The sequence below is a fragment of the Corvus moneduloides genome, chromosome 2, assembly GCF_009650955.1.
Source record: "Corvus moneduloides isolate bCorMon1 chromosome 2, bCorMon1.pri, whole genome shotgun sequence".
NCBI classification, from domain to species: domain Eukaryota; kingdom Metazoa; phylum Chordata; class Aves; order Passeriformes; family Corvidae; genus Corvus; species Corvus moneduloides.
In genome coordinates this window covers 38,076,775-38,102,796 of record NC_045477.1, presented here as the reverse complement: position 1 = coordinate 38,102,796, position 26,022 = coordinate 38,076,775, and the positions used below count along the sequence as shown (strand labels likewise).

At 40.0% G+C, this 26,022-nt stretch overlaps 1 protein-coding gene across 11 annotated transcripts in view; it reads right to left on the bottom strand.

Annotated features, from left to right (window-relative positions):
• Positions 1 to 26,022, bottom strand: part of FAT3 (FAT atypical cadherin 3) — a 408,107-nt gene that overhangs the window by 65,596 nt on the left and 316,489 nt on the right. For all 11 annotated transcript variants that reach the window (XM_032099136.1, XM_032099146.1, XM_032099135.1 and 8 more), the window contains 6 exons: positions 23,692 to 23,967; positions 21,924 to 22,134; positions 14,497 to 18,570; positions 5,559 to 5,755; positions 4,322 to 4,475; positions 3,247 to 3,480 (listed from right to left, as the gene is read on the bottom strand). In XM_032099136.1, the coding sequence (XP_031955027.1) occupies positions 3,247 to 3,480; positions 4,322 to 4,475; positions 5,559 to 5,755; positions 14,497 to 18,570; positions 21,924 to 22,134; positions 23,692 to 23,967 (5,146 nt within the window). The remainder of the gene's footprint in view (positions 1 to 3,246; positions 3,481 to 4,321; positions 4,476 to 5,558; positions 5,756 to 14,496; positions 18,571 to 21,923; positions 22,135 to 23,691; positions 23,968 to 26,022) is intronic.

Here is a 26,022-nt window from a genome sequence, read left to right as displayed (position 1 = left end):
AGCAGGGCAGTCGGCACACTGCCATGAACTCTGCAACCAAATAAAGGCCACTCCTGCCAATTTTTTACCTACATGCCTGTGTTCTCCTGCCTGTTGGCTGCACGCAATATAAGCAAGGTGCTGGCTCCAAGATTGCCCAGTCCATCTGTACTGGCTGGTTGTGCAGGGAATGGGGAGGATCTGCCTGATGACTACCAGCCATGGCTTTAAACATAGGCTAACGCAGTGGCAGGCAAGACAGAGCTGCCTGACAAGGCTATTCCCATTTTGAGCAGAATTAGAACCTCATACTCATCATAAACCCAGAAAAAAAAAAAAATCAATCGGTCAGTGAAATCACTAAACTGACTACAGATCTGGATGGCTGATCTGATGCCCCAGTGGTGATGAAGAAGACTGCAGAAGGATGGATAATGCACTGTTCATTTTTAGTGCAGTAAGTGCTCATGCCTTTGGTAGACTACACCATCAATCATCCTGGAAACAGGCCTGAGCACGGAGGTCATTCACAAAGCACAGCATCTGCAAGTGAGGCAGGATTTAACCATCGCTTAAAGCACTGCTGAGCTTGGATGAGGCTGTCATTCATTCTTGCACTGTGTGAGCGAGGCCACAACTCACTGTGCATGCAGAAAAGACAAGCAGCACTGGAAATGAGTATGTGCCTGCACCTCAGGTTTGGGCTCCACGTTTATTCTGAAGTTTATCAAATTTTTAACATCATACTTGCCACAAAGTCCCATGTAGTTTTCCTCAGAGCTGCTGCCCTAGCACGACCCTAATTCCTTTGAAACAGGGTGATATTGTAGTTGTCTGATGGGTTTGCTCAGGTAATTACACCTCGGAATTCACTCCAGCTCTTCTTGTGCCTTAATTTGAACAAAATGGAGTAATTTTAGCACTTTGCTTTAGAGACAGTGGGAGGTGAAAAATTCACTGCTTCCTGTGAACCTCTTGAAAAAATGTAAAACCAGCATTTTGCCTTCATTTCTTAGTTTGAACATTTCCAAACCTGCTGGTGGTGAGTAAGTAGCAAATACCATATTGTGGAAATATCAAAAATTTCCAATCGCAGCAGTATGGGAGAAAGGATTGTTTTCAATTAAAACTACTAAAATATCCTAACAAATAGACTTATGTATATTCTCTCTTCTTCAGGAGACCATGTAATTTAAGATCCCCAGCTGTATGTAGAGGTTATGGAAAATAAACTTGTGTGCTACTAAACAGTTAAAGCTGTTTTCTTCTGTTAAACACTGAAGAAGAATCACAATTCTCCCTCAGTGTGTCCAGCTGGTACAATTCTCCCTCAGTGTGTCCAGTTTCTAAGTATGTATCCAAATCATAAATATATTAAACAGAAATTTATGGTTCAGTCCTGTAATTTCACAGGATATTATGAGATCAGAAACTTCAACAGATATCAAAGGCACAAGGCAGATATAACACTATTTTTCTCATAACTGGAAATTGTTGTAATTATCCAACAGTGCCCAACCACAGTATTTTCAGGATTCTGTTAAACTGTGTTTAGTTGTGGACCACGAAGGGACTTCTCTCAAGTTTTCTCTCAATGGCTTCAATTTTCATGCTCCTGTCCTTATACTACATGGCCCTTCAAGCCCAAAGCAGAGTGGGCAAATTCTAAGACTGATCGCAAGATGTTTCCTAGATGTTAAAAATTTATTTGTATAATGATTACTGCCTCCACTGATCTTTTCAGGATAACCCTGCAAACCGCCTTAGAGGAATATCACAGCCCATCAGGAATATCAGTAATATATTCTTCTCTCATGGGAACATTACTCTACCTGAACTCATTCATTATCTAGCAATAGGGAATCAGTGATTTTAGTAGGGACTAACAGAACAGTAATTAGAACAAAATCCAGTTTTAGGGACTTTTAAAAAGTCACTCTCTAATGATACAATGTATGGTTTGATTTTCAGGTCTAAGCATTAAGGAAGTACACAGCCCCTTCTCATTCATGTGCATCCCTCCATTTAACTTCTCTAGTTTCAGAAGGAAGGTACAGCAACTAGCTCATGGTTTGTGGTTTTTTTTTTCTTTACTAACCATCTTATTATGTAAAGTTGGTGCTAGCAAGAACTTTTATTGACAACTTTTTATTTTACTTGTGTCCCCTCTCTTCTTGAATGTCATCTCACCTACAAGAAAAATGGTAATTAATACAACAGTGGAAAATAACAACACTGTCTCTTCAGATGGTTCAGTAGTTTACCACCAGTAATTGGCTTTTCACTGCAGGACAGTATCATAATTTTAATAGTGAGTTTTCAACCACGGCATATAATGCAGCTCTTCATAGATACATTAATGAATGTTTGCTTCTCCTTTATGAATTCCTGTATATCCAAACTATCAGCCTCACGAATAACTGAGACTTCCAGCATGCACTGTACTTGGAAAAGAAAAATATTTTTTTTTCATTGAATGAAAGATCTGCTTATTACGTGAAACTACTCAGGCCATTGTTTTTACAAAACATCTCCAAAACACAGGAAGAAAAAAAAAAAAACCCACACTAAGGGATTTATTTATTTCAACTCAAGTGAATGACCTAAAAAATTTTCTAATATTCAGTAGGTTTTACCGCTGTATTATGCAAAAAGACCCCCCCCTTTAAATATTTATAATTGGGCCCAGATTTCAAGGCTAAGATATTCATATAATAAACTATTACACTTTCAAAGAATGTGCAGTTAAATAACCAGAACATTTATAATGTACATTCCCAGTGTACAATAGTTTTATGCTAAAGTAACCAGCTGGAACAAATGGGAGCTATTGCAGTATAAAACTCTAGAAAAGCTGTGATTAATCAGGTATAGGTCCCTGTGGCATGTAACGATATTATTTGCATAAATAGAGGCATGGGTATTGAAAATCATGGCTCAAGAAAAGAGGTGAGACCACTGAAGGAAGGAAGAAAGTCACAATTTAGCCCCCAAACGATCATTTTCCCCTAAACATAGCTATTGCTGATCAAGAGAAGACTACATGCTTCTGTGGCTGCTGCAATGCTTCTCTATTTGTAACACCATTATGTCAAGCTCAGACACAATCATTTTGATGTAAAGAAAGAGAAAGAAATGGGGAAGATAAAGAAGCAGGAGGAGGAGAAAATGAAATTTAGCAACAGTAAAATGAATCTGCATAGTAATTCCAACAACCCACGGAGTTTTCATGAACATCAATTATTTTTTGCAATGCTGTCCACTTACCGACATCAGGATCAGTTGCTTGGACTCTTGTTAGCAAAGCTTTAGTGGCTGTGTTCTCATAAATACAAGCTGTGTAGTGGTCAGATGAAAACACTGGTGGATTATCATTAACATCTTCTAAAATAAGATGGATTTCTGACTGGCAAAACCTGCCACCACCATCAGTGGCTCGGGCAACCAAGTTGTAGGCAGGGATTTTCTCTCGGTCGAGAGGGGCCAAAGATTTCAGCTCACCTGAAATTGTTTAAAAGCAGCAGCTATCATTATTACTGCAGCAACATCACTAATTCTAGACAGCCTAAGTGTCTCAAAATCATGTGTTTCCCAGAAATAGGAAAGAGAAACAAAACCAACATTGCTTATTGCAATGAATTGATTAAAAACTCACAGTAGCATCAGTTTCCCTTCCTCTTTACCCAAAAAAGTGAGGTGCCATATGAGTGCAGGGATGACAAGCCATTCATGGTGGCTTTACAGCAGCCTACAGCTTTACCCGTATGAACGCCACCATGTTTTTCCAAGTCTTTCTGTCTCTCTCAAGATTTATAGACTCCTAGACACAGAAACACATCCTTTTTAGCAGTACCTGCTGTGATATGACAAAGGGGAATGATTTTAAATTAAAAGAGGGTAGATTTAGATTAGATATAAGGAAAAAAATTTTTATGATTAGGGTGGTGAAAAACTGGCACAGGTTGCCCAAGAAACTTTTAACTGGATGGGTCTCTGACCAACATGATCTATTTGAAGATGACTCTGCATATGGCAAGGGAGTTGGCCTAGATGACCATCAAAGTTCTCTTCCAGCCCAAAATATCCTGTGGTTCTATGATAAATCTCTGATCTAACTTGAAGTCTGCAGGGAAACAAAAGGATCAATATCCATTGTTCTAGTTATAACAACCAACTTGACCAACAAAGACATCGCTCTTTCTCCCTCCACCATTCAAATGCTCACCCACACCTGCCAAAACTGGAACGACCACCTGAAAGCCAAGTGTAACCTAAGTAAGGAAACCAGCACTCAGATGTTGAGGGATTAAGGCTATTCAGAAACATCTGGTTGTCATCTTACCATTTTCTGGATCTAAGAAAAACTTATTGTTCCCAGAACCATAAAGAGAATAGCGAATTTCACCATTGGACCCAATGTCAGCATCTTTAGCGCTGATTTTAAGAATTACTTTGTTTGATGGAATGTCTTCAGGAAACAATGCTGTGTATGCAACCTAGAGTCAAAAACAAGACAGGTAAGCTATGCTGTAGCAGTATTTTACAGTCTTTGTACAACCTTTTTTTAAAAACTACTTGTAGTGCATCTTTCTATACAGGAAACAATTTTCCTTTACACAACACATTCCTAGAAATTCAAATCACTGTTAAGCTTTGAGGTGTCACAGAAACAATGCCAAATTATGACTTTGAATAGAGCTCATCTTAGGTGTTTAATGTGATACGATTTTGTATCTTCTATTTATTCCTTGACACCCGTGAAATGAAAATTTTGATGAGTGTGCTAACAGAAACAACTGTTTTTATCACCTCATCCAGCGGTTTTGAGGAAAATACAGATTGTGATTCCCCAGAGTGGTAGAACAGTTCTTGCAATGACAGTAATCCATCAGTGAGTGATAATGTAACGAAGGGAATTACACGAGTATATGTATGCACACACACACACACACACACACACACACAAATATATATTTATTTTCTGTGAGTAGTACCAGTAAGGAACTCTGGGTTTTATCATGTCTTTTCTTTCACACAGACCTTTCTATTGCACTAACATCAATTCCCCAGATTGCCTTTCCACAGAATACACGACAGCTAGCACTCTGAAAGCTGTGGTCAGGCCACACTGAATGCATTCCTGACAACAGGACAGCAAGCTACATTCTTCTGCCTTTTTCCACTGGATGTCTGGCATCTGGAAAGTGAAGGAAAGCTGGACTTAAACTAGACTGATGACATTTCCACTTGGGTTGTGAAGGGAGAGCACCTTCTTTTCTGCTGGGAAGGAGTAGCTGCCCAACGCCACCTCACAACCCATCATTTGTTGTAAAGCCAACTAAGGCCACTGTATACAAGACTCCTTTGCAAGCTTTGTAAGATCCTTCAATCTTGGCTTCACAGGAATGCTTTATCCTATTTCTCTCCCAGATCACTGCACGTTCTTCAACTAAGACCATAAGGATGAAAATCAGCATTGCCTACGAATACTTTGGATACTTGCACACAGCAAGAGACACCCATAGGGAAAGCATCACTCCCAACACGGCGGCCAATTGCCGTGGGTGGTGTTAACTCACCTGTTCACAAACTGGATTATTATCATTAACATCAGTGACAGTCACTTCCACAGCAGCCTGGGTCACAAAGAGGCCATCTGTGGCAGTGATGTTCAGATAATAAATGTCTTGCTCTTCCCGATCCAGAGGCCTTTTAACATAAACCTTCCACTCATTCTGAACCAGTCCCAGAGCGAACTTCCCTTTGGGATTCCCTCCTGCAACAAGACAAGCAACACACAATGAGCTGTGGTGTCCCTTCAGAGTTCCCACTGGGTTTAAACACAGAGACACATTGCAGAGGACCTGAACTAAGCAGCCATAATTTCTTTCACAGCCTTTGGTGCTTCCAAACTTGCAGACTCAGTAAATCTGTAATGAAATTACACTCCCTGTGTTTACTGCCCCCTGAATGCCCTGTATGAAAGTGAACCGATAACTTTCAGTGGGAAAAAAATCCATTTAGCAGAGCTGAAGATGATCTCTTGTTCAGTTCCCCGTAAGGGTAATCAAATTCACACTGTGAACAATCAATAGTCCTCTCGGGCTGGTACAATTGTCTTTCTACTTACTCTCGGGAGAGGATGTAATACACCGTAGCTCTTGTTACCAAGACAAGTTCATTAGCTGTTGCTTATGCAATCAAGGACTGGAAGTGGGTTCTATTAAGAAATCCTCTAATGAAAGCTTTATCGTACAGCTGCGCCATTCTTGCGCTTATTAAAATTCTAGTTTTTAAAACAGTTTATACGACACAGGGAGACACATTAGTATTAAATAGTCCTAACAAGAGGTCATTTGAGGAACAGTTGGAAGATAAGCAGTGCAAATAGACCAAATGCATCCAAGAGTGAAAGCTGGTGAAAGGCGTGCAGGAGATAAAGCAGAAGAGTTTTTTACCGTGCCGTAACAGTGACACTGAAACCAGCAATGTTGCTCTTCCACATCATTAAATTGCCTGGTTACAAAAAGAGGCTGGGAAAGTTTTGGTCCACATCGTCCTCAGGAGAGAAGGAAGGAAGAAAGGAAGGAAGGAAGGACGGACATGTCACATGCAGAAGCATGCCATAATTAAGGCAGGCACAGTCATTAATGCTTCCAACAGTATTTACTCTTTTATCGGAAATACCAGTCTCCTGCCTGGTACATGAAGAGAACACCTTCAATCACTTTTCTCTGAGTCTGATACAAACCTCCTGTCAAACCAGACAGTAAAATCTTTTAAACCAATGTTATGACTTAACTGTGCTAGTCAGCTCAGACCCACACAGCTGCTTGCTCATTTCCTCCCCAGTGGGAATGGGAAGAGAATCTGAAGGATAAAAGTAAGAAAACTCATGGGACAAAGACAGTTTAATGGGTAAAGCAAAAGCTCTGTGTATAAGAAAAAAAAAAAGGAATTCATGGCAGGTGTTCAGGCATCTCCAGGAACGCAGGGCTGTGTCACCCTGAAAGTTACTTGGGAAAAAAAATGCCATTAACTCTGAACATCTCCCTTCCTCCTTCTTCCCTCAGCTTTTATATGCTGAGCATGATGCCATATGGTGTGGAATATCCCTGTGGTCAGCTGGGATCAGCTGTCCCAGCTGTGTCTCCTCCCAACTCCTTGTGCACCTCCAGCCTCCTCACTGGTGGGGTGGGACGAGGAGCAGAAAAGGCCTTGACTCTGTGTAAGCTCTGCTCAGCAGTGACTAAAACATCCCTGTGACATCACAAATCCAAATCATGGCTTCATAGCAGATTCTACTTAGAAAATTAATTCTACCCCAGCCAAAGCCAGTAAAGCCAACTACCCAGTCTTCTGTGCCCAGCTTGGTCTGCAAAAACATATCTGCACATTTAAAAATTTAGGATAGAGCACTGTAGTCACCGCAAACTCCTGTGCTACAGAAACTGAGTGAGGACATATTAAAAAGCACCATGATGCTCCACTGAGTTAACTGTAACTGCAGCTAACCCACTACTATCTCTTTGCCCACCATATTAAGCTTTCTCCTATGCTCTCCTTACAGGAATTCAATTTCAGAACTACTTTTGATGTTGCTCATGTTCAAAAGTATTAAACCATTAAGGGAATGCTTATTCTTTCTTGTTACACATTCAAGAATGTCAAACATGCTAGTGTGCATTTGCTTACAAATTAATCAGGGTTCTGACATGTGTCATGGGATCTGTACAAGCTGGACGGAAAGACCAGGTTCTTGAACATTCCCCTCTAGTATTGGCACTGAATGATTGCATAAGTAAGTAGTAAAAAAAAAAAAAAAAAAATCCAAGGCTCAATTTATTTGTGTTGACTCTGTTGTCAGGCAATTAGTGTCTCTGATGTTGCTTCTGTTGTCACAATTCTTCAGTTCTCAGGGACCTTTTTGGCAAAATAACAATGCAGAGGAGGTCTGAACTGGAAGCTGAGCTTAAAACCAACCAGAAAAGCCTAATGTCACTCCAAATTAAAAAATATATAAAAATGCAACATCTTGGTGCAATTCGACAGTAAAGATGAACACACCGTCCAACCAGGATCCATTACAATTGCCACAAGGGATGTTTCTCATTTGTGGGGACAGAATTTGGCCTGCAATCCCCTCAAATGTCAAAGGTGGTCCATGCAGCTTTGGAAAGCTTTCCTTGCTAATGCCTAATGCAAAAATGGTAAAAGAACATAAGAGTAGGGAGAAAAGATTTGCTGAGTAATATACATCTGATTGTAATGACAAATTTGCAGCTTGGAATTTTGGACAAAGGTTTTCTGCAGCTCTCCTTTTACCTGGTGCTGCTGCAGGAGCAGCCTTAAGACAATTGGATCAATCGGGCTGCTGGCTAAGTAAGAACTCTCGTGCTGTCTCTCTCGCACTGAGCGATATGTTAACGGATGTTCAGAGTGTGAGACAAGCGACTCTGCAAAACAGAGCAGCAATTGATTATCTTCTATTAGTGCATGGACATGGATGTGAAGAATTTGAAGGTATGTGTTGTATGAATTTGTCGGATCATCCAGAATCCATCCATGAAAGTATACAGCAATTAGAGGATGGAATAGCTAAACTTGGAGAAGAAAGTGGATCTTTGCTGAACAATTCGTTCAATTGGTTTGACCTTACACCCTTAGGAGAAAAATTTTCAAGATAGGTTTGTATGTATTGATTATTGTTGTAGTTCTTTTAGTATGTGTGCCTTGTATACTTCCTTGTGCTGGATGAGCCGTGGACAAAGCTGTCAAAGAAGTGTTTTTGGTTCAAACAGGAGGGGGAGATGTGGGAACCTAGAATGCAGAGAATATTTCTCTGACTGTTTTGAAAGGTTTTACCCCCCTGGACAGTACTGTTTTTGACCTTTGTCCATGGGAAAATTTGCCTAGCCTCTGGGAAGAATTTGAATCTACAATGGTGTGAATTAGGTGATAGAATACTATGTGAGATTATCACAGGGTGAAAAATTTAGAGTTTTTAGGTCTATTTGCATAGTAAATAGATAGAAGTAGAAAACCTCAAAATGGAGGACACGTTGTAGTTAAAAGCTTCTTTCTCTTTCTTCACTAACTCCATATTTTGCAGCAAAAGTGGTTTGGGATGATTGGATACAGAATTCCGCAGTTCCTGTCTACGTGATTTAGGAACTTGTTGGACACTGGTAAAAAAGTGAAAATATCTTGCGTTTTAAGCTTTCATTGGGTAATTTACCTTTAAAAAGGCTGTGAGGTCTTGATAAGTTGTCTTCTTGCTGCATTCTCTGCTCTGTGCTATGTCTAGGCCATGCCAGTGGCTTGTACTCTTTAGATAAGAACTAATAAACACCTATCTGGAGACTGAGAAGCATGAAGTCCCATTCACCTCCTTTTTTCTCCTGGCAAAAATCTGAACATCTCCCCCATCAGGGAAGACAACAATTAATGACGCGGACAGTGTTACATTCCATACCTTCTTTCCACATCAAAAAGCAGAAAAGAGGTCATAGGTTCTAATCTATGCCTTGTTCATTAGCTACCAGTGACAAGATAGACTGGTTTCTATTTAATATGAAAACTAAGTCAGTTGAGTCAGGCTGAGCAAATCTTTCTTGTTAAGAGTCACCATTTGTGCTAGCTGTGACTGTGCCAAAAAAAGCAAGTTGTAATGAATAAGATTTCCAGAAAATTAGTCAGATAGGCATTATAATTATAAAAGGCTTTTGAATCCTACAGAGCACTAAATTCATGTATCAGATACAGATATTCTCTGTTGATAGAAAACCATCCTTTTTGATCAGAAAACCAAGCAGTTTTCCCACTGGTTTCTATGACAGTCTGGAATAATCACCAGAGGACACATTGTTTAATCTGTTGTTGTCATATAAGCACACATTTCTTCTAAAGAGGGTTACACAGAGTGTTGATGTGTACAACTGGCCACATCTGAATACAATCCAAGGAAATGAGAATCTGTCCACTGACTTGAGTCTGAATGTGACTTCAAAGAAGGCAGACCCCTGCTGATTGACACTAAATTCCCTCTATCCAGTTCAATGCCAGCAGAAAAAAAGCTTAACTCTCCTTCATAAAACGCTGTAATCTTGTCATAGTGAGTTTAATGTTGTAAACCATTAATAAAAATAGACTTATATATTCTTAATTTGCTTCATTATATTAATCAGGGCTTTTCTTCATATTACTCCTTTTGCAAAAGGAAATGATTAACTGTCCTGACCAACAGGAAGCAACACACTCAAGGTAAGGACATCCCATTGCAAAGAAAAGAGGAAAGGTAAAATCTAATTAAAATTAGCTGGTGGCTTTTATGGTTAGCAGTAACACTACCGTGGAGCAATTTTAAAATTATTGTTGCTTTGTTGCTAATGGAACAGCTTTAAAATCATACCTAGGAATTTGGGGAATATGTATAAAGAAATGGTCCTTGGGATGTCTTTTCTTCCCTTTTACTCCAGCAGAAAAGAATCAATCTGAATGACCAAGAAACCTGTGCAATAAGCAGGAGAAGTGGTTTATCTGCATGTCTTTTTCACTAGCACTTTTTTTTTTTTTTTTAACTTCTCAGGACTGGCTCTATACTTTATTGATGGAAGGCAAAGGTGGACTATAATGTGTAACAAAAATAATGAGATATAAAACTAAAATACCATCAAGGAAATATTTTTAAAAATGGAAAGGCAAAAAAATCCACACTGTGGCCCAGGAAACCATTTCCTACGACTTATACATATGTCTTGATGCAGATCTCATTCTGCAGTGATTAATTAACTTTTTCACTAATATATGCAAGCAGATTCAGTTTCCTAGGGGGCATTCTAATTAATTAGTTTTTCACTCTGAATAATGTAGCTTTTCTAAACGGAAGCCTCCTGACTACATGTATTAATGGATTCTTTAAAATCTTTTGGCAGTTTTCTTATGTTCTACTTTGAATGTCACAACAGTGAAGTGCTAGCTACAAAAAACACTCCAGTAACTTTTTAGAAAGGCTTTGAGGCTAAAAGAATCAGCAGTATCTTTTATCTTTTGTTACTTGGAAGTTTAAATAATGCTCTCCCTCCCTCCCTCCCTAGTCAGCAAATAGTACAAAGCCAAATCAAGCTCAAGTTTAAGTAAAGAAAGAAAACAGCCAGATACAAATGAAATGCAGAGACACAGTGATCCAAAATAAACAAATCCTGACACACATCATTACTAAAGCACACACAGAGGCCATTATAGCAGCTAAAAGGGAATGGAAAACTAGAAGCCAACAGCATCAGTTTTCACTGCAATGCCCCCATCTGGGAGGGGGAACTGAATATTTACTAACTCATTTATTTAGCTTCTGTCTTACATTTATGCATTTATTTAGGTACTTTCAATTCCCCGTTAGAACTCTAGGCATTTGCATCACACAAAATCAATAGGTTTATCCTCCACTCCCAGTTTAAGACGCTGCATGTTTACTGAGCTTCTGAAATGGCAAATCCAATCCTCTTAGCTTTACTACCATAAAATTGCAATGGCAACACAAGGCCTTCCCAAATGCTGAAACATCCACTTCTCCACAACTCCAGTATCTCAAATATATGACAAAAACTAACAAAAGCCACACCTTTGCTCATACTGGGCTATCAACCCAGCAAATAACCTGCTCTATACAATACCACTTCTTTCTTCCAAAACACACTGTCCATCTTCCTTGTATTCAGCTGAACCAAGCTTAAAGACAATTGACTCCCTAGCTTTATGTGCCTGATGAAGCCTGATTAACCTCACTGAGGAACACAAAACACTTTACCATACCAATGTCTTGGCAGCTGACATTTTTCTGGTGGCTTTTCATGGTTTGCCACTCTTAAAACTCAGTAATATCTGGCTGGGTGTAGGTTGGCTAGACATCGGAAGAGCCCTGGTTTTAGGCAAACTGCCTCAAATGACATAGGCAATGACCTCAAATGAGCCTTCAAAGAAAACTACTGTGCTTCCTAAGTGCATTTGTGCCATCTGCACTTCCTATTGATTTTCTATTAAGATTTATGTTCAGTGCTTTTGCTTTGTGAACATCTACAGCTGCTATTGAACTACAAGAAACAAAGGGTAAGTGCAAATTTTTTTTCCCTCACCATCAAATGCAAATGAAAGTGGATTTGAAAATGGCAACTACTTGCCAGTAATCATGGAAAAAATCATAAACTGAAGGAATCCAAGCAGAATATTTATTTATCCACCAGAATGTATCTACCCCTTTTCAAGATTGACCAGAAGACTGCAACAGGCACTTGTATTTCTCAAAAGAGCACAAAGGACTCTTCAGTGATCACATCTGACCCAGAATGTTTATTTCTCTTATCTTCTAAATGATGATTTCTTCCATCTGTCTTCTGTGTGCTACTTTTCTCCAGATGCATTTTCACAAAGCTGTTTTTTGGTGGATCCAAATGACAGTCTCATAATTTGTTTTCTTCTTCCCTTTTGTTAATTTACCATTTTTTCCTCAGAGTTTACTGTATTCACAGAAGTTTTTATGAATCAAAATGCCTCCAGAAAGCCACAGCTTTTGAATAACCATCTAGCTAATCTGATTCCATGAAATACTCAAGAGCACTTCCTCAGATCAACTTGAGGTAAAGTGTAAATAGACTATTTTGTGAGTGAAACTGTATTTTAACATGTTTTGACAATTTAATCAAGAGAACCTAATTTCTTCTTGTGCATTTCCCAAGCTCAAATGATATATTCAAAGGAAGTGGAGTTTCTGAGACCATGTGCTTTAGTAACTGTACAGTAGGAATTAAAGAAAGTTTCAGGCTTTGACATCTAATGTTTTCAGAAGCTAATAGAACAGCAAAATATCTGTCATATTTGAACTGTGATACAAACTAAGGTACATAATTATCTGTAATTTTTGAGTCACATCTGACAGTTGTTATTCAAAAGTCCAGTTTTTGCTAAATTAACAGCACAGGTATGTGAAGAAAAAACACTATGTAACTAAAGGCATAATTCATTATAAGAGATGACTGCCAGACTTCAGAACAAAGCCAATGATCACAGTGCACTAACATATATTTGTTACAAACATAAGGGTTTTCATTTCCCGTAGTACTTCCTACACTGGGATTCCCAAACTCCTTCAAATATCCCAAAATCTCTAGTATGAGGCACTACTTATTTACTTTTACGTATGTGGGAACTAGGTCACCAGCAGCTAAAAGCACCTTGCCCAAAGCTTCTAAATCCTGACAATTTCCCCACAGGACTACTTTTGCCCCCACTTCTAATACCCTACAGCACATTACACTGTAAACACATAGTCTTTGCAAACCTTTAAAGTGAATGAAAAATTGCAAGTTACAATTAATCAACGAATTCCTGGTTGCTTTGAAAATGATGCTACTTCTGATGTGTAACACAGGCAGTCTGTGCCTAACTGGAGTGTCACACCTCTCCCTACACACTATCCCACAGCCATTTTCATTTTGAGAGCTAACAAAGGGGTAGGAGCCTTGCCCTCCAGAGCAAAATACACAAACTATTTTCCCATTAGTTAAGTCATTTTTGCCCACAGCCTGCTTCCTATATGTGGTCTTATATATGTCAAATCCCATCCAGTGAGAAAAATGTGAATTTTTCCAATAATTTGGTTATTACTAGGTAGTTTATACTAGCTCTTGAATTGCTAAGGTTGGGGGGAGTGACAAAATTGTTCCCTAACAAAATCTATTGGACAATGCAAGATGGAGGCAGAAAAATAACTGCAGCACTCATCACTCATAACATACTTACACAAAAGCCAGGCTGAATCTAGGAGAAAAGAATGATAATAAATATTACACAATAGGAAAGAGCAACGTTACTATGCTTTGAAAAATGTGTGAGTAATGTAATCAAAATTGCCTTATGCTGTATGTAACAATGCATGGCAGCTAACCAGTGCTTCTAAGTATATTACTATTTCCCTGGCCAGAAATCTGTGCTGGTAAGAAATGGCATCCTCTCACTCCATAATGTAAAATCAATCCATGTCACCCTCACTCCCCATTCCAAACAGTGGTATTTTGAAGTGGCTCAAGCATCTACTTTCCTATCTCAAAAAGAAAAACATTATTTCCAAAAAAATTTAAATGCTTGGAAATACAGGGATTTTCTCTGTAAGAACAAAATTTTCCTTTTCCCTTGTTTGAAACATTAAGTCATGATGGTTTCCAAGCTGACATATCAATGATGATGGGTTGATGGTTACACTACATTGCACTGCAGCAAATCAGGAAGTATTCATCTCAGAAAATTGAGAGAGTAACACAGACACAAAGACACACACACATTCCTCTCCCTCTTTTCAGCTTTGCTGCAAATTCTGTCAAAAAAAAAAACAAAAAAGGAATGTAATTGACTCATTCACAGTGATAATTCAGCTGAAACCCTGCTAAACATTAACCTAGAACTGGACACATGTACAGTTCTTCAGTAAGCTGGTTATGGGAGGAAAGTATGCAAGCTGTTTCTTACCTGTAATATGGTAGCTAACCTGCCGATTGACATCAGACGTGTCTTCATCCCAGGTGCTAAGAACAGCCACAACTTCCCCTGGAGGGTCACTCTCCTTCACTGATCCTCTGTACACCTCGTGCTCAAAGACAGGTGCATTATCGTTGATATCTGTCACAGTAACTGAGACCAAGGTGGTTGAGGACAAGGACAAAGCTTCCCCCAAATCTGAGGCCACCACTGCAAACGTGAAAGCAGAATCCTTCTCATGGTCCAGATCCTTCAGCGTACTGATCCAGCCACTGTTGCTATCAATGGTGAATGCTTCTGTGATCTTCTCCAGTTCTGATTCCAGTGCAAGTGTGTATGTGACCTGCCCGTTCGCACTTGAATCTGCATCAACCGCTTTAACTTGCATAAGTTTTGTTCCCATAGGCATCCCTTCCATTATTATAGCATCATAGCTAGCTGTTTCAAACACAGGCTTGTTGTCATTAACATCCAACACCTTTACCTCCACATCCACAGTCAACACAATGTCTACTTTGTCTAACTGAATCGTGGCTGCAACTTTGAAGTGAAAAGCGGGATTTGTTTCATGGTCAAGTCTCTTATCCAATTTTATGAGGCCTGTGTCTTTCTCTATGATGAAAACCCCATCTTTGTTGTTTTCAGGTAGCTTACCATTAACCATGCTATACAAAGCACCCTGATTGGGCAAAACATGCAGAATGTCAATAGTACTGCCTATGAGGGTGTCTTCTGCCACTGTGAAAGAATACTGGGGTTGAGAAAAAGAAGGCAAAATGGTTTCCGGTGGTAAAACATGGATGTAGACAGGAATGAGGGAATGCTTTACAGGAATGCCACCATCAACTGCTTTGACATAGAATGACAGAACTGTGTTTTTCCGCTGGTTAAAGCTACCCTTGGTGACCATCCATCCATTATCTGGATCTATTTCAAGCAGATCAGGTACTGAAACAGAGGCTTCACTATACAGAGAATAGGTAATCCTGGAATTGGCTCCATCATCTGGATCTACTGCTTGCACTTGGGTCACCAAGTAACCTTTCCCAACATCTGCTTTGACACTTGCTCTGTATTCAACTGTCATAAATTCGGGAGCATTGTCATTCTCATCCACTACTATCACTCTCACAGTGCAAAATGTAGTCCTGCCACCTCCATCGAGGGCTCTCAAGAATATATTGATATCACTTTCCAGCGGGTTCTCACGGTCCAACCTCTCAGTTGTCAGAATCTGCCCATTGCCATCAATCAAAAATCGGTCCTTGGCAAAGTCATTTATTATGGAGTAGCTGATCTGGCCATATATACCTGAATCCCCATCTGTTGCCTTCACATGGATTACCTTTGTTCCAGGAGCAGTGTTTTCTCTAACCTCTGCAACATAAATGCTCTGTGAAAACACAGGGCTGTAGAGGTTGGCCCCAAGGATCTGTATGTGCACCTGAGCTGTGCTGGTGAACAGCCCGTCTGACACAGACACGTTTAGGCTGTACATGGGCTCCATCCTCTGCTTGCGATGGTTGGAAAGAGTGATAACACCGCTCTTGCTGTCCATGATAAAACTGGTCCGATCATTTCCTGATAGGATGCTGTACTCCAGTCTGTCAAAATCAGAGCTGTCGGCATCAGAAGCTTGGACACAAGTCACAAAATGACCCCGAGGTGCCAGTTCACTCACATACGACTCATATATTAGCTGGTTAAAAACTGGAGGGTTGTCATTCATATCTGTTATTGAGATACTAACGAGAACCTCACTGCTCAGTGGTGGGAAGCCATTATCAGTTGCTCTGACTTTCAAGCTGCACTGCTGTATGAGTTCATGATCCAGCATCCGGGCTGTCAAAATTAGGCCACTGCTACTGTCTATATGGAAATAGTCAGTGCTGTTAAAGGTGTCCTGGACTATCTGATACTGTACAATCTTGTTATTGTCAGAGTCAGCATCAGTAGCAACAACCTGCAGTACAGGAGTCCCAATCAAAGAAGCTTCAGACAGAGTAGCATTATAAGCTGACTGATCAAAAACTGGAGGATTATCATTAACATCATTAATGATCAAGTCCACAGTTACCTCAGCACGAGCGCCAGTGAGGGCATCGCTGGCTCGCACCACCAGCTTGAAAAGGGAATTTATTTCATAGTCCAGTGGGCTGATGACACTCAGAACTCCAGTATCAAAGTCGATATTAAACTGGTTGTAGGGATCTCCATCGACAATAATATAAATGATACCCTGGCCTTCAGGACTGGTTGCATTTACGCTTAAAATTGGCGTGTGCATTTCTACATCTTCATTCACGGAAGCTGTATAGAAGGGCTTGTCAAACACAGGCATTGCTTTGTTAACAATAGTAATGGGGAGCTCTACCAATGCAGACAATGATGGGTTACCACCATCTTTGGCAAGAATGACAACTAAGTACTCTATATTAGACAAATCAGAATTAAAGGCTTCTTTTAAAGTGACACTACCAGATCCTCTATCAATTTCAAAATGTCCGTAGTCTTCCTTCAGCAGGTATGACACCTCACCATTGTCACCCTTGTCTTTATCAATAGCTGTCACTCGATAGATCAGGGTACCAGGTTCAGCATCAACCTGCACAGCAGCATAGTATGGAAGTCCTACAAACACTGGGGCATTGTCATTTATGTCCTCAATGTAAACTCTCACCACGACTCGAGTGACACGGAGGTGATCTAGCTCTCGGCTTGCTTCCACCACCAGCTCATACAGCTCCTGTTCCTCTCGGTCAAAGGGGATGCCAGTGGTCTGAATGACTCCTGAGGTGGATTTGATTTTAAATTTGTTTCCAGGGTTTAATATGCTGTATTTCAAAGGCTCATTGAGGCGGTTGCCAACAGCATTCACCACAGCGATCTTTGTGATATTGGTGCTGTTTTCTGAGATAGAAGTGGAATAAAAATTTTGTGTGAAATGGAGTCCACTATCCATGGCTTCTTTTACCATTATTGTGACCATAGCAGTGCTATAAAATTTCCCGTCAGATACTCTTACTATTAGCATATAATGGTCTTTGGAGAGACTATTGTTTTTAATGGTGAGTACCCCTGTGCTTGAGTCAATTAAAAAATGGTCCATATTGCCTTCAATTATACTAAATGTTAGTTCAGGAGGAATCTCTGAATCTGGATCTGAAGCTTTGACTTTGAGAACCTCAACACCAATATACGTGGGCAGGAGCAAGACTGTCTCAAATACGGCCTGGCTGAAGACTGGTGGGTTGTCATTGACATCAGTAACCTCAATGGTCACTTCAACTGGGCTCTCTGCTGTAAGCTGGGGATTTCCACTGTCTCTAACATGAACATGGAAATGGAAGTGGGCTATTGTTTCATGATCTAAATTTGCAATTGTTCTGATTGCACCTGTGCTGGAATCTACTGTGAAATACTTTTTTGCAGTCGATTCAACAATCTGGTAGACAAGCAAAGCGTTCTGGTTGCTGTCAGCATCGGTGGCACGTATGACGAGGGGACTGTTATTCGCACTCCGGACCACGCTGTTCACAGGAGCAGCTTCGCTTATGCTGCCCGAGTACTGAGAGAAGAGAAAAACTGGTGGGTTATCATTTTCATCAACAATCTGAATGTTCACAGTGGCATTTGATGCCATGCCTGCCATGTTTGTTGCCTGTATGATGAGCTGATAGGAGGAAGCACGTTCATAATCAAGGGCCTTTTGACTAGTGATCACTCCAGAATATGGGTTTATGGTGAAGACTCCATCAACATTGCCATCTTTAACCTCATACACTAATGTGGACTGACTGATTGCAGAGAGAGAAATGACGGAAGTACCAATATCCATATTTTCATTAACCTCTGCTTGGTATTCCTTTAGAGTAAACTTAGGGTGGGAGTTATCTGCCATTGTCACAGATATCCGCACAATTGCTGTTGCAGACAGAGCTGGAGAACCTTGATCAGTCACTTTGACTGACAAAACAAACTGTCCCATTGTGGTTAAGTCTGGCTCCTTGAGTAATGTAATGATGCCTAAAACTGGTTCAATCTTGAATGTGTTTCCCGTGTTTCCTAAAACACAAATATTGGAACGAGATTAGAAATGAAATATGACTCACTTGATGACAACTTAAACCAGGAGCAATAAGCTGCATTTTTAAAGGAAGTTACTAAAAAAAACCCCAAAAAATCCCCAACGCATAAGTATTCTGAAGGCCCTTCCAGCCTTTCTTTCTGCCAGTCAGAGAGCTCAGTAGATGGTGTAGGTATTCAAAGCATCAGAAACTCAAGTGTTGCTACCTCTATCTTGATTCTGAGTACCAGCATCTGAGCAAGACCTGCATGTACTGTACTCCTACTGAAGTAAGGAAAAGCATCCCTAAGTTATAGAAATTAGTCAAATACACGTACACCTAAGGCAAAGAAATGAGATCAGAGGCTAACAAGCCAATTACATGACTAATGGATAACAACTCAGGCTCCTAATTGAATGGGATATTAAGAAACCATACAGGAGATTACAATAGTTCAAGACTCAAAGAACTGAATATATAAAGGTTAAAGTGGCATTTAGAAAAAATAAAACAGAGCAAATAGCATAGAAAAGAGATTCAAGTGTCTTGTGGCCCAAAGGTTTATCATATGATCTCTGAGGAGGATGAATCCAGATGAATGAGATTTAGTAGAAAATGTCATGAAATGCCTGTTACAACATGAAAGCACAGATATCATTCACTGCATAAAGGTGAAAACAGTAAGTTTGGATCAGAGAACTTTTGGGGGGGCCTTTATTTCTTTCTGGTCTTTTTGCCAATCTCTTCTTCAGCAAGACAGGTTCGAAACTTTCTATATGTATTCTTACCCTGTAATTAGAGATCACCTTTAATTAGCAATCCATAATTTTCTGTTTTATTTGAGTGCTTGCTTAAAATATAGGATGCTTCATATGTATATGGCACATATAAGCATACAGACTCTATTTCTGAATTTGATTCTAAAAGCAAACAGCATATACTGAGTTACAGTGATTTCAATCATTATAACATGCTCCCTCTATTTCAATTCACATCTAAAAACCTAGAACTGCTTCCAATCTACAGTCAAGCATCCATCCAAGTCTTGGAGAGAAATATATCTCAGGTGATAGAGATTTTTTTTTTTAATAGTGACTGTTACAGGTGCTGTGCAGAGCAATACATGTGTAAATTGTAGTTGGAATGCCAAATACATGGAATACTAAATGAAGTGAGGTAATGAGAACTATTTTTAAGATACAATTCACTATCTGTTGTAAATTCTGGAGGCTAATTTAAGATACATACTACTCTATGTAGTTCAATACTGGTAGTGGCTTTCTATTTATATCCTTCCTTTCAGATCAGTAAAGTTTACTCTGCTGGCTAAACCAAAAATTGCGCTATTCACCCAGGAGCTAAGAGTCTTCCAGAGCTACAAAGTCTCATAAAAATCACAGTTATCTGTCACATTTCCAGACACTACAAATGCTGCTGCAGTTATTTTGTCAGTGCTTGCTAATACAAATAATTTTGAGCCACTGACTGCCTCCTGCAAGGCCAGAGCTGGTTCTTCTCCTTTAGGAATTTCTTATGAAATTACACATAAACTACTTTTTTTTACCAATTGCTCTCTTCAGAGCAATGTAAGATGAGGTGAGTAATTCCCCTGAATGAAAGAGCGGTGTACAATCTGAATTCTGCCGTTAAAATCAATACCCTCAACTGCAGATTTTATGGATCTTAGAAACTACAGCAAGACAATACTGAATTTTGAGGCATCTGAGATTGGGACATCCGTGAATAATGAAACTGGAGGAGTGTGAGGCTTACAGTAAATGGAAGTCTGAGGTCTGACATTGCAGGGAGAGCTCATGATGAAACAGAAACAGGCTGTAATGAAAAAGAGAGTCTCTAGAAATAATCTAATAGCTAAAGAATCTTTTCTAATCATAATATTTTTCTGTCTGCATCATATCTGATTCTATTACCAGTGTAATGGGAACCATACTCCTAAGATGTCAGGATGCTCTTTACATTGTGGTGGCACCTCTAGATGATTGGGAGCCCATAATAGTAATAAGGTGTCAAGAAAAAGCTGGGAATAGTCTTGAAAAACTTTGCCCCAGGAACCTGATCTAGTCTGCTCAGAGTTTGTTCCACAAGGCACAGCATTGTCCTGTCTGGACATGTGTAAGACTGCCCCTAATCTAAGTTAAAAGCCACTGGAGAATACTGAGAAATAACTGCTAAGACCAAACACAGTGCACAAAGGAAATATTTGGTTTGGAGTGCTAACATCTTCCTCGCTCCAAGTTCAACACTTTCAGCTGCAAAAGACTTCACCTTCTGGTTTGCTGAAGGTAATCTCCTTCCACAGGGCATACACGATAATGAGAGAAAAATGGTTCCTTGGGTCTTCTCTAAACTTCCGGTTATATCATCTTAATTTAAGGTGTGAGCTTGTTATATGAAGCTAAATCAGTATGAGATGGTGCAGATATTCTTATTTCATTGCTTATTTGTCATTTAGCCTGTTCCTAATTGACATAAGCTATCCTAGCTAGTAACAAGTCTTTATAATAATACAGGGACAAATAATGATCCAGTAGGATAGGAGCCTAATGGTGGGAAAGGCTTGTGATCTGCCTAATATGGGGACAATCTGAAGTACCTGCGACTTTTTTTTACAGCAATATAAGTTTCAAGTTTTGCTATTAGTACAGTGGAAAGATTCATATTAGGAATAAAACCCCCTAAGTAGAAATGAAACATTACAAAATTCAAAGGCTATTAATTTCTAATTGTTTCTCTCTTTTTCCAGTTACCCCCCTTATATATCTGCCAATGGTTTATCTCAAAGATAATTCTTAACTTCAGATTCATCTGACTCAGAGAAACATACATTCACTTGCACGTGTGTCAGAGATAATGCAAATGCTTTACTACTGTGGTATGTTCTGTGATGGCTTTGACCCAATGGCTTAAGAGGTAACAGGCCCTGTAGCCATCTCGTGAATAAGAATCAGTCACAGAATAACAGAATGGTTGGGCTTGAAAGGGACCACTGGAGAGCATCTGGTCCAACTTCCCTGCTAAAGCAGGTTCAGCTACGGCAGGTTGCACAGGATCCTGTGGGGTTCTGCATGTCTCCAGAAAAGGAGACTCCATAACCATTCTTGGGCAACCTGTTCCAGAATGAGTTTGTTCTGACAGGTTTTGGGTATAGTAGCTTCAAAACAAAATTTTAAAAAACCCCAACAAAACAACAAGAAGGTGTCTCCTTTGCCCATCTGTACAGCAAAAAGTAGACCAAAGAAGCTGAATCATGTGTCAAGACAGATCACCGTCACAGCACTGTTCTGTGTCTGGCATGATCCGTGATATTTCACTTTTGGCCTCTGTCCTAACCTGCTTCAATAGTATAGGTGAGCTCTGCATTTTCTCCTTTGTCTTTGTCCAGAGCCGTGACCTGCAACACTGCTGATCCAACTGCTGCTGATTCAAACACCGAGGCTTCGTACAATGGGCTGGTGAAGTAGGGACTGTGGTCATTGGAGTCTTCCACATTTATGATGGCTCTGGCCAGGTTTCGTCTATAAGGGAATTCTTGATCTCGGACCTATAGAACAAGTGCATAACACAGAACTTCATAGTCATCTAGTAAAACTTCACAAATATTACTCATCTGAGTGTGGAAACTACTTTCAGTTCTATTTAATACAAAGCAATAAAAAAATCCATTTGTCCCAAAGAACACTGAAATACATTCACACACAAGATGGCAAATAGTAAAATTAAAGAAACAGGAAAGATCTTAGGGACTTTTTTTTTAATTGTGAAGAAATGCATTGCAACTAACCATCATGACATGAATTTTTGAAGTGGCAACCACAAGAGATTTTAAATTTGGGTTGAGGTTCGCAAGAAATACACTTTTTTTTTAAATACTTGCTGAATGCTCATGTCTTTATCTTGCCATTGCCTGCTTTACAGCATATAGCATGTCAGTCTAGTGCTTGTAGCTGCTAATTGACTACTTCATGACTATAAATGTACATACCTTTTGGAAGATGATGATACCAATAGTGAACAGAGTAGGAATTACCTTATGAAGTGCTTGCTGATAACTGCTAACAGAGGTGTAAGTTACCACACCTGTCTCAACCCCACACAAAATACCTCAGCACTGCTTCACTGATAATCCTGCCACCACTATCCCCAAAAGTTTGGTTCTTCTTAAATAGAGGAAAAGACCTATTGTAATAGGTGGAGATCAAAACCAAGCACCATGGAATTACCTCTGTCAGCCATGTGTTTCTGTGATTCAGTTCATAGCTATTTCTTGGTCTGCTTACCAAAGGACTTGCAACATTTCATTTTGCGAGCGGAGACCACACTCAGCTGCTGCTTGCTGCATCTCACAGCAGCTTTCTGCTACCTAGGGTGCCCTGCCAAAGATGCCCCTGTACCTAATACACCATGAGTAGCTCCTTAGAAGGCCTCTGCTACAGAAGCCTTAAGTGGTGGAAAAAAATAGTGGACTACAATGTTTAAACTAACATAGATTTTTTTCTCTTTTAATTAAAAAAAAAATTATATGTCTATGATATACAATCTCCACTTGAAAACAGACAGATTTATGTTCTATAGCTTAGGCACACCAAGCAAAAATTGGTAATTAACATTTTTATGTATACCCCAAGATTTGGAAATGTAGATAAAAGAAAGCTATTTTGTATATCAACAGTTTATGTACTGAAATAAGTCCATAAAAGTAAGCTATAAATGAGGTTTGTATTCAGAAAGGCTGTAGCGTTCTCCATGGCAAGAAAGCAGTTATCTCCCTGTGAATAACTTCTCAAATAACTTTCAGCCTCAGTTCAGAAACTCTGAAAATTACCTTGAGGGAGACGACCAGATGCCAAGAGATTAAATAATTTCCCGCTTGCTCTGCCTTGAGATAGCGAATCATATCACATTCCATACAATGAGTTCACAATAAAGTTTCCCAAAAAGCCGAAATAAAAACTGTGAAATAAATACGCAGCAGGGCAGGCAAGATTAAATTAGTGACTACTTATTGCACTGAGTCCTATGCTCACACAAACACTACGCCATGCATGTACCTGAAGCAGCCATGACTGTGTCCTGACCCAAAGGAATATTGCATTCTTACCATGACATTAAGGATGTGCTTATCTTGAGCTTCATGGTCTAATCTCTCAGCCGTATAGAGAACCCCGGTGTTGGGATCAATTCTGAATTTTCTCATGCTGACTGTATCGATGCTGCTGTGAATAGTGTAGCTCAGCTTATGCTTTTCATCTCTGTCTATAGCTTCAATTTGCAGAATTTCAGTATCAGGGAGGATGTCCTCTGAAATGGTGACATCATAACTTGGCTGAGAGAATTCTGGGCCATTATCATTGTTATCCAACACTTTGATAAGAACCTACAGTTAATAAAAAAAATTCAAAGTTATTGAAGTCTAGTCAGACTACTGAATAAGCACCTAGAGAAATGCAATTTACTTTGGATGGCTGAAGATGTTATGCTGCTGCACGGTGGGATTGAGAAACATTATTTAATATTAAATGCTTACTTTTCAGATCAAAAGAAATAGAAAGGATTTGACTTTGGAAGTAAAACGTTCCTAACTGTAAGGCCTAATCAGAACCTGATAAAGTAGTCCATATTTTCAGTATGTATAGACTGGAAAATATTTCTACAGTGGTCATAAGGAAAGGTTTTGTCCTTCCTTGTAACTGCTTTGGTTACAAGAGACTTCTAGAGCTATTATGTAATTTGCTTTCCCCTTCACTATTCATAAGACTATAAAAGAATCCTTAAATCTGCTTTTATACAATCAAGATTCAGCTGAACCCTGTGTTTTCTGCCCAGTATATTGTGCTGAGGCTTAGTGGCAATGTCAAATTGGGACAGCATTGGAGACGTCAAGTTCTTCTGACACCTCAGATTGCTCTTACATCACTTGAGGTGGGCACAGGAGACACAACCTCAGTACCATGCAAGCCTACCCCACACAGATAAATACGTACCACCAAGGACAGGTGATCTAAGGGCACTGGTGAAAGAGAAGGATTATTTTTTTTGTTACATCCTTGCTTTTCCTTTGCCAGTGATGGCTGCCTTTATTGCCAGCTAATTCACTTCCCCTCCAACACCTACTTGCCTCCTTTCTGTTGCAGTTTATGAATGGTAGGATGCTAAAAATGTGAAAGAATGCTGTGTTCAAATGAATGTGTGCTTCAAATTTGTCTTTAAAACCTCAGTATTGATCCTTAAGGAAACTTGGGAGAGGGGAAAAACAGGCCAGCGTGCTGCTCTTGCTGCCTATTACACCCATTTCAATGTATCACAAGCTGACTCTGATAACTAATAAGAATCACTATTTTCCAAGCTTTGCCTTTCACAAATTACGTTATGCATGTGTCACTCTGATGACATTTTGTGGGTTTTGCCATTGGAGAAGTCACTCCCTAGGGAAAATGTGCTTTCTAGACTTTGCACGCCATAGATTCCTGTGGACAGTGTGGCAGCAAAAGCCCTGACAAATTGTGTAACACTGAAAGCTGAAATGTGAAGAGTTGACTCTTTTTCAGTGCTAGAAACAAAAAGTATCTTTTGCAGAATATGCCTGTGAAAGCACACATCTAATTTTACAGTAAGTGAAACAGAGCAAGCTTTTTATTCAAAGGCTTTTAAATAAGAAATAGTCCAATTAATGACTTGGGAAAGGCATGAAAAGGACTCTTTGGTCAGACTAGGAGACTGGACCCATCACTCATGATATTTTCTTTGTTGCTTTGAAAAGTACTTAGCTCTTTTTAAAGCAAGTATTTTATTATTTTGCTTGATCAAGCCCTGTTCACCCATACTTTCTTAACAGAATGTTGGGGTTTTAGTTTAGTCTGTTTTTTCTCTGTTAAAGGAATTTTCTCCCATATGCATGTTGCTAGGGGACAAATAGCTGTACTTAAGAAAGACAAAAGGGGAGTGGGGCGGACCTGGCTACTCCTTTGTCTACACCTGGGTGTGGGGTCAGTTCGCTCTGAGCGTCCGGGGAGAGAAGCTGCAGAGAAAGGAGCTGCTGCTTCTTTCTTTTTGGCCGTTCTTTCTTCCTGCTGGAAACAACGCCGGGACCCCAAAAGCCGTTTTCCCTGCCCTGCTGGAGACCGAGCTGTGGCTGCCCTGCTCCGCTGCTGCTTCGAGCTTTCGCTACGCTGTAGCCCTGCTCGCCCTGCCTGCCTGGGCCTCCGTGGGTTTTTCCCATCTGGATACATCTCGTCTGCCACCCGGGATTTGCGTTCGTCCCTGCCGTTCCAGCCTGCTGTCCCTGAGAGCCCGGGATCAACTGCCCAGCGGTTTGTGAAGCCTTTGTTCCATCCCTTCCCGGGATCCCAGGGCACCAGAGCCGCGGGTTTCCCGAGCTCGCTCCGGAGCGCCCCCTGCAGCCGCGGGGGAACCATCGCACCTGCCCTGCTCA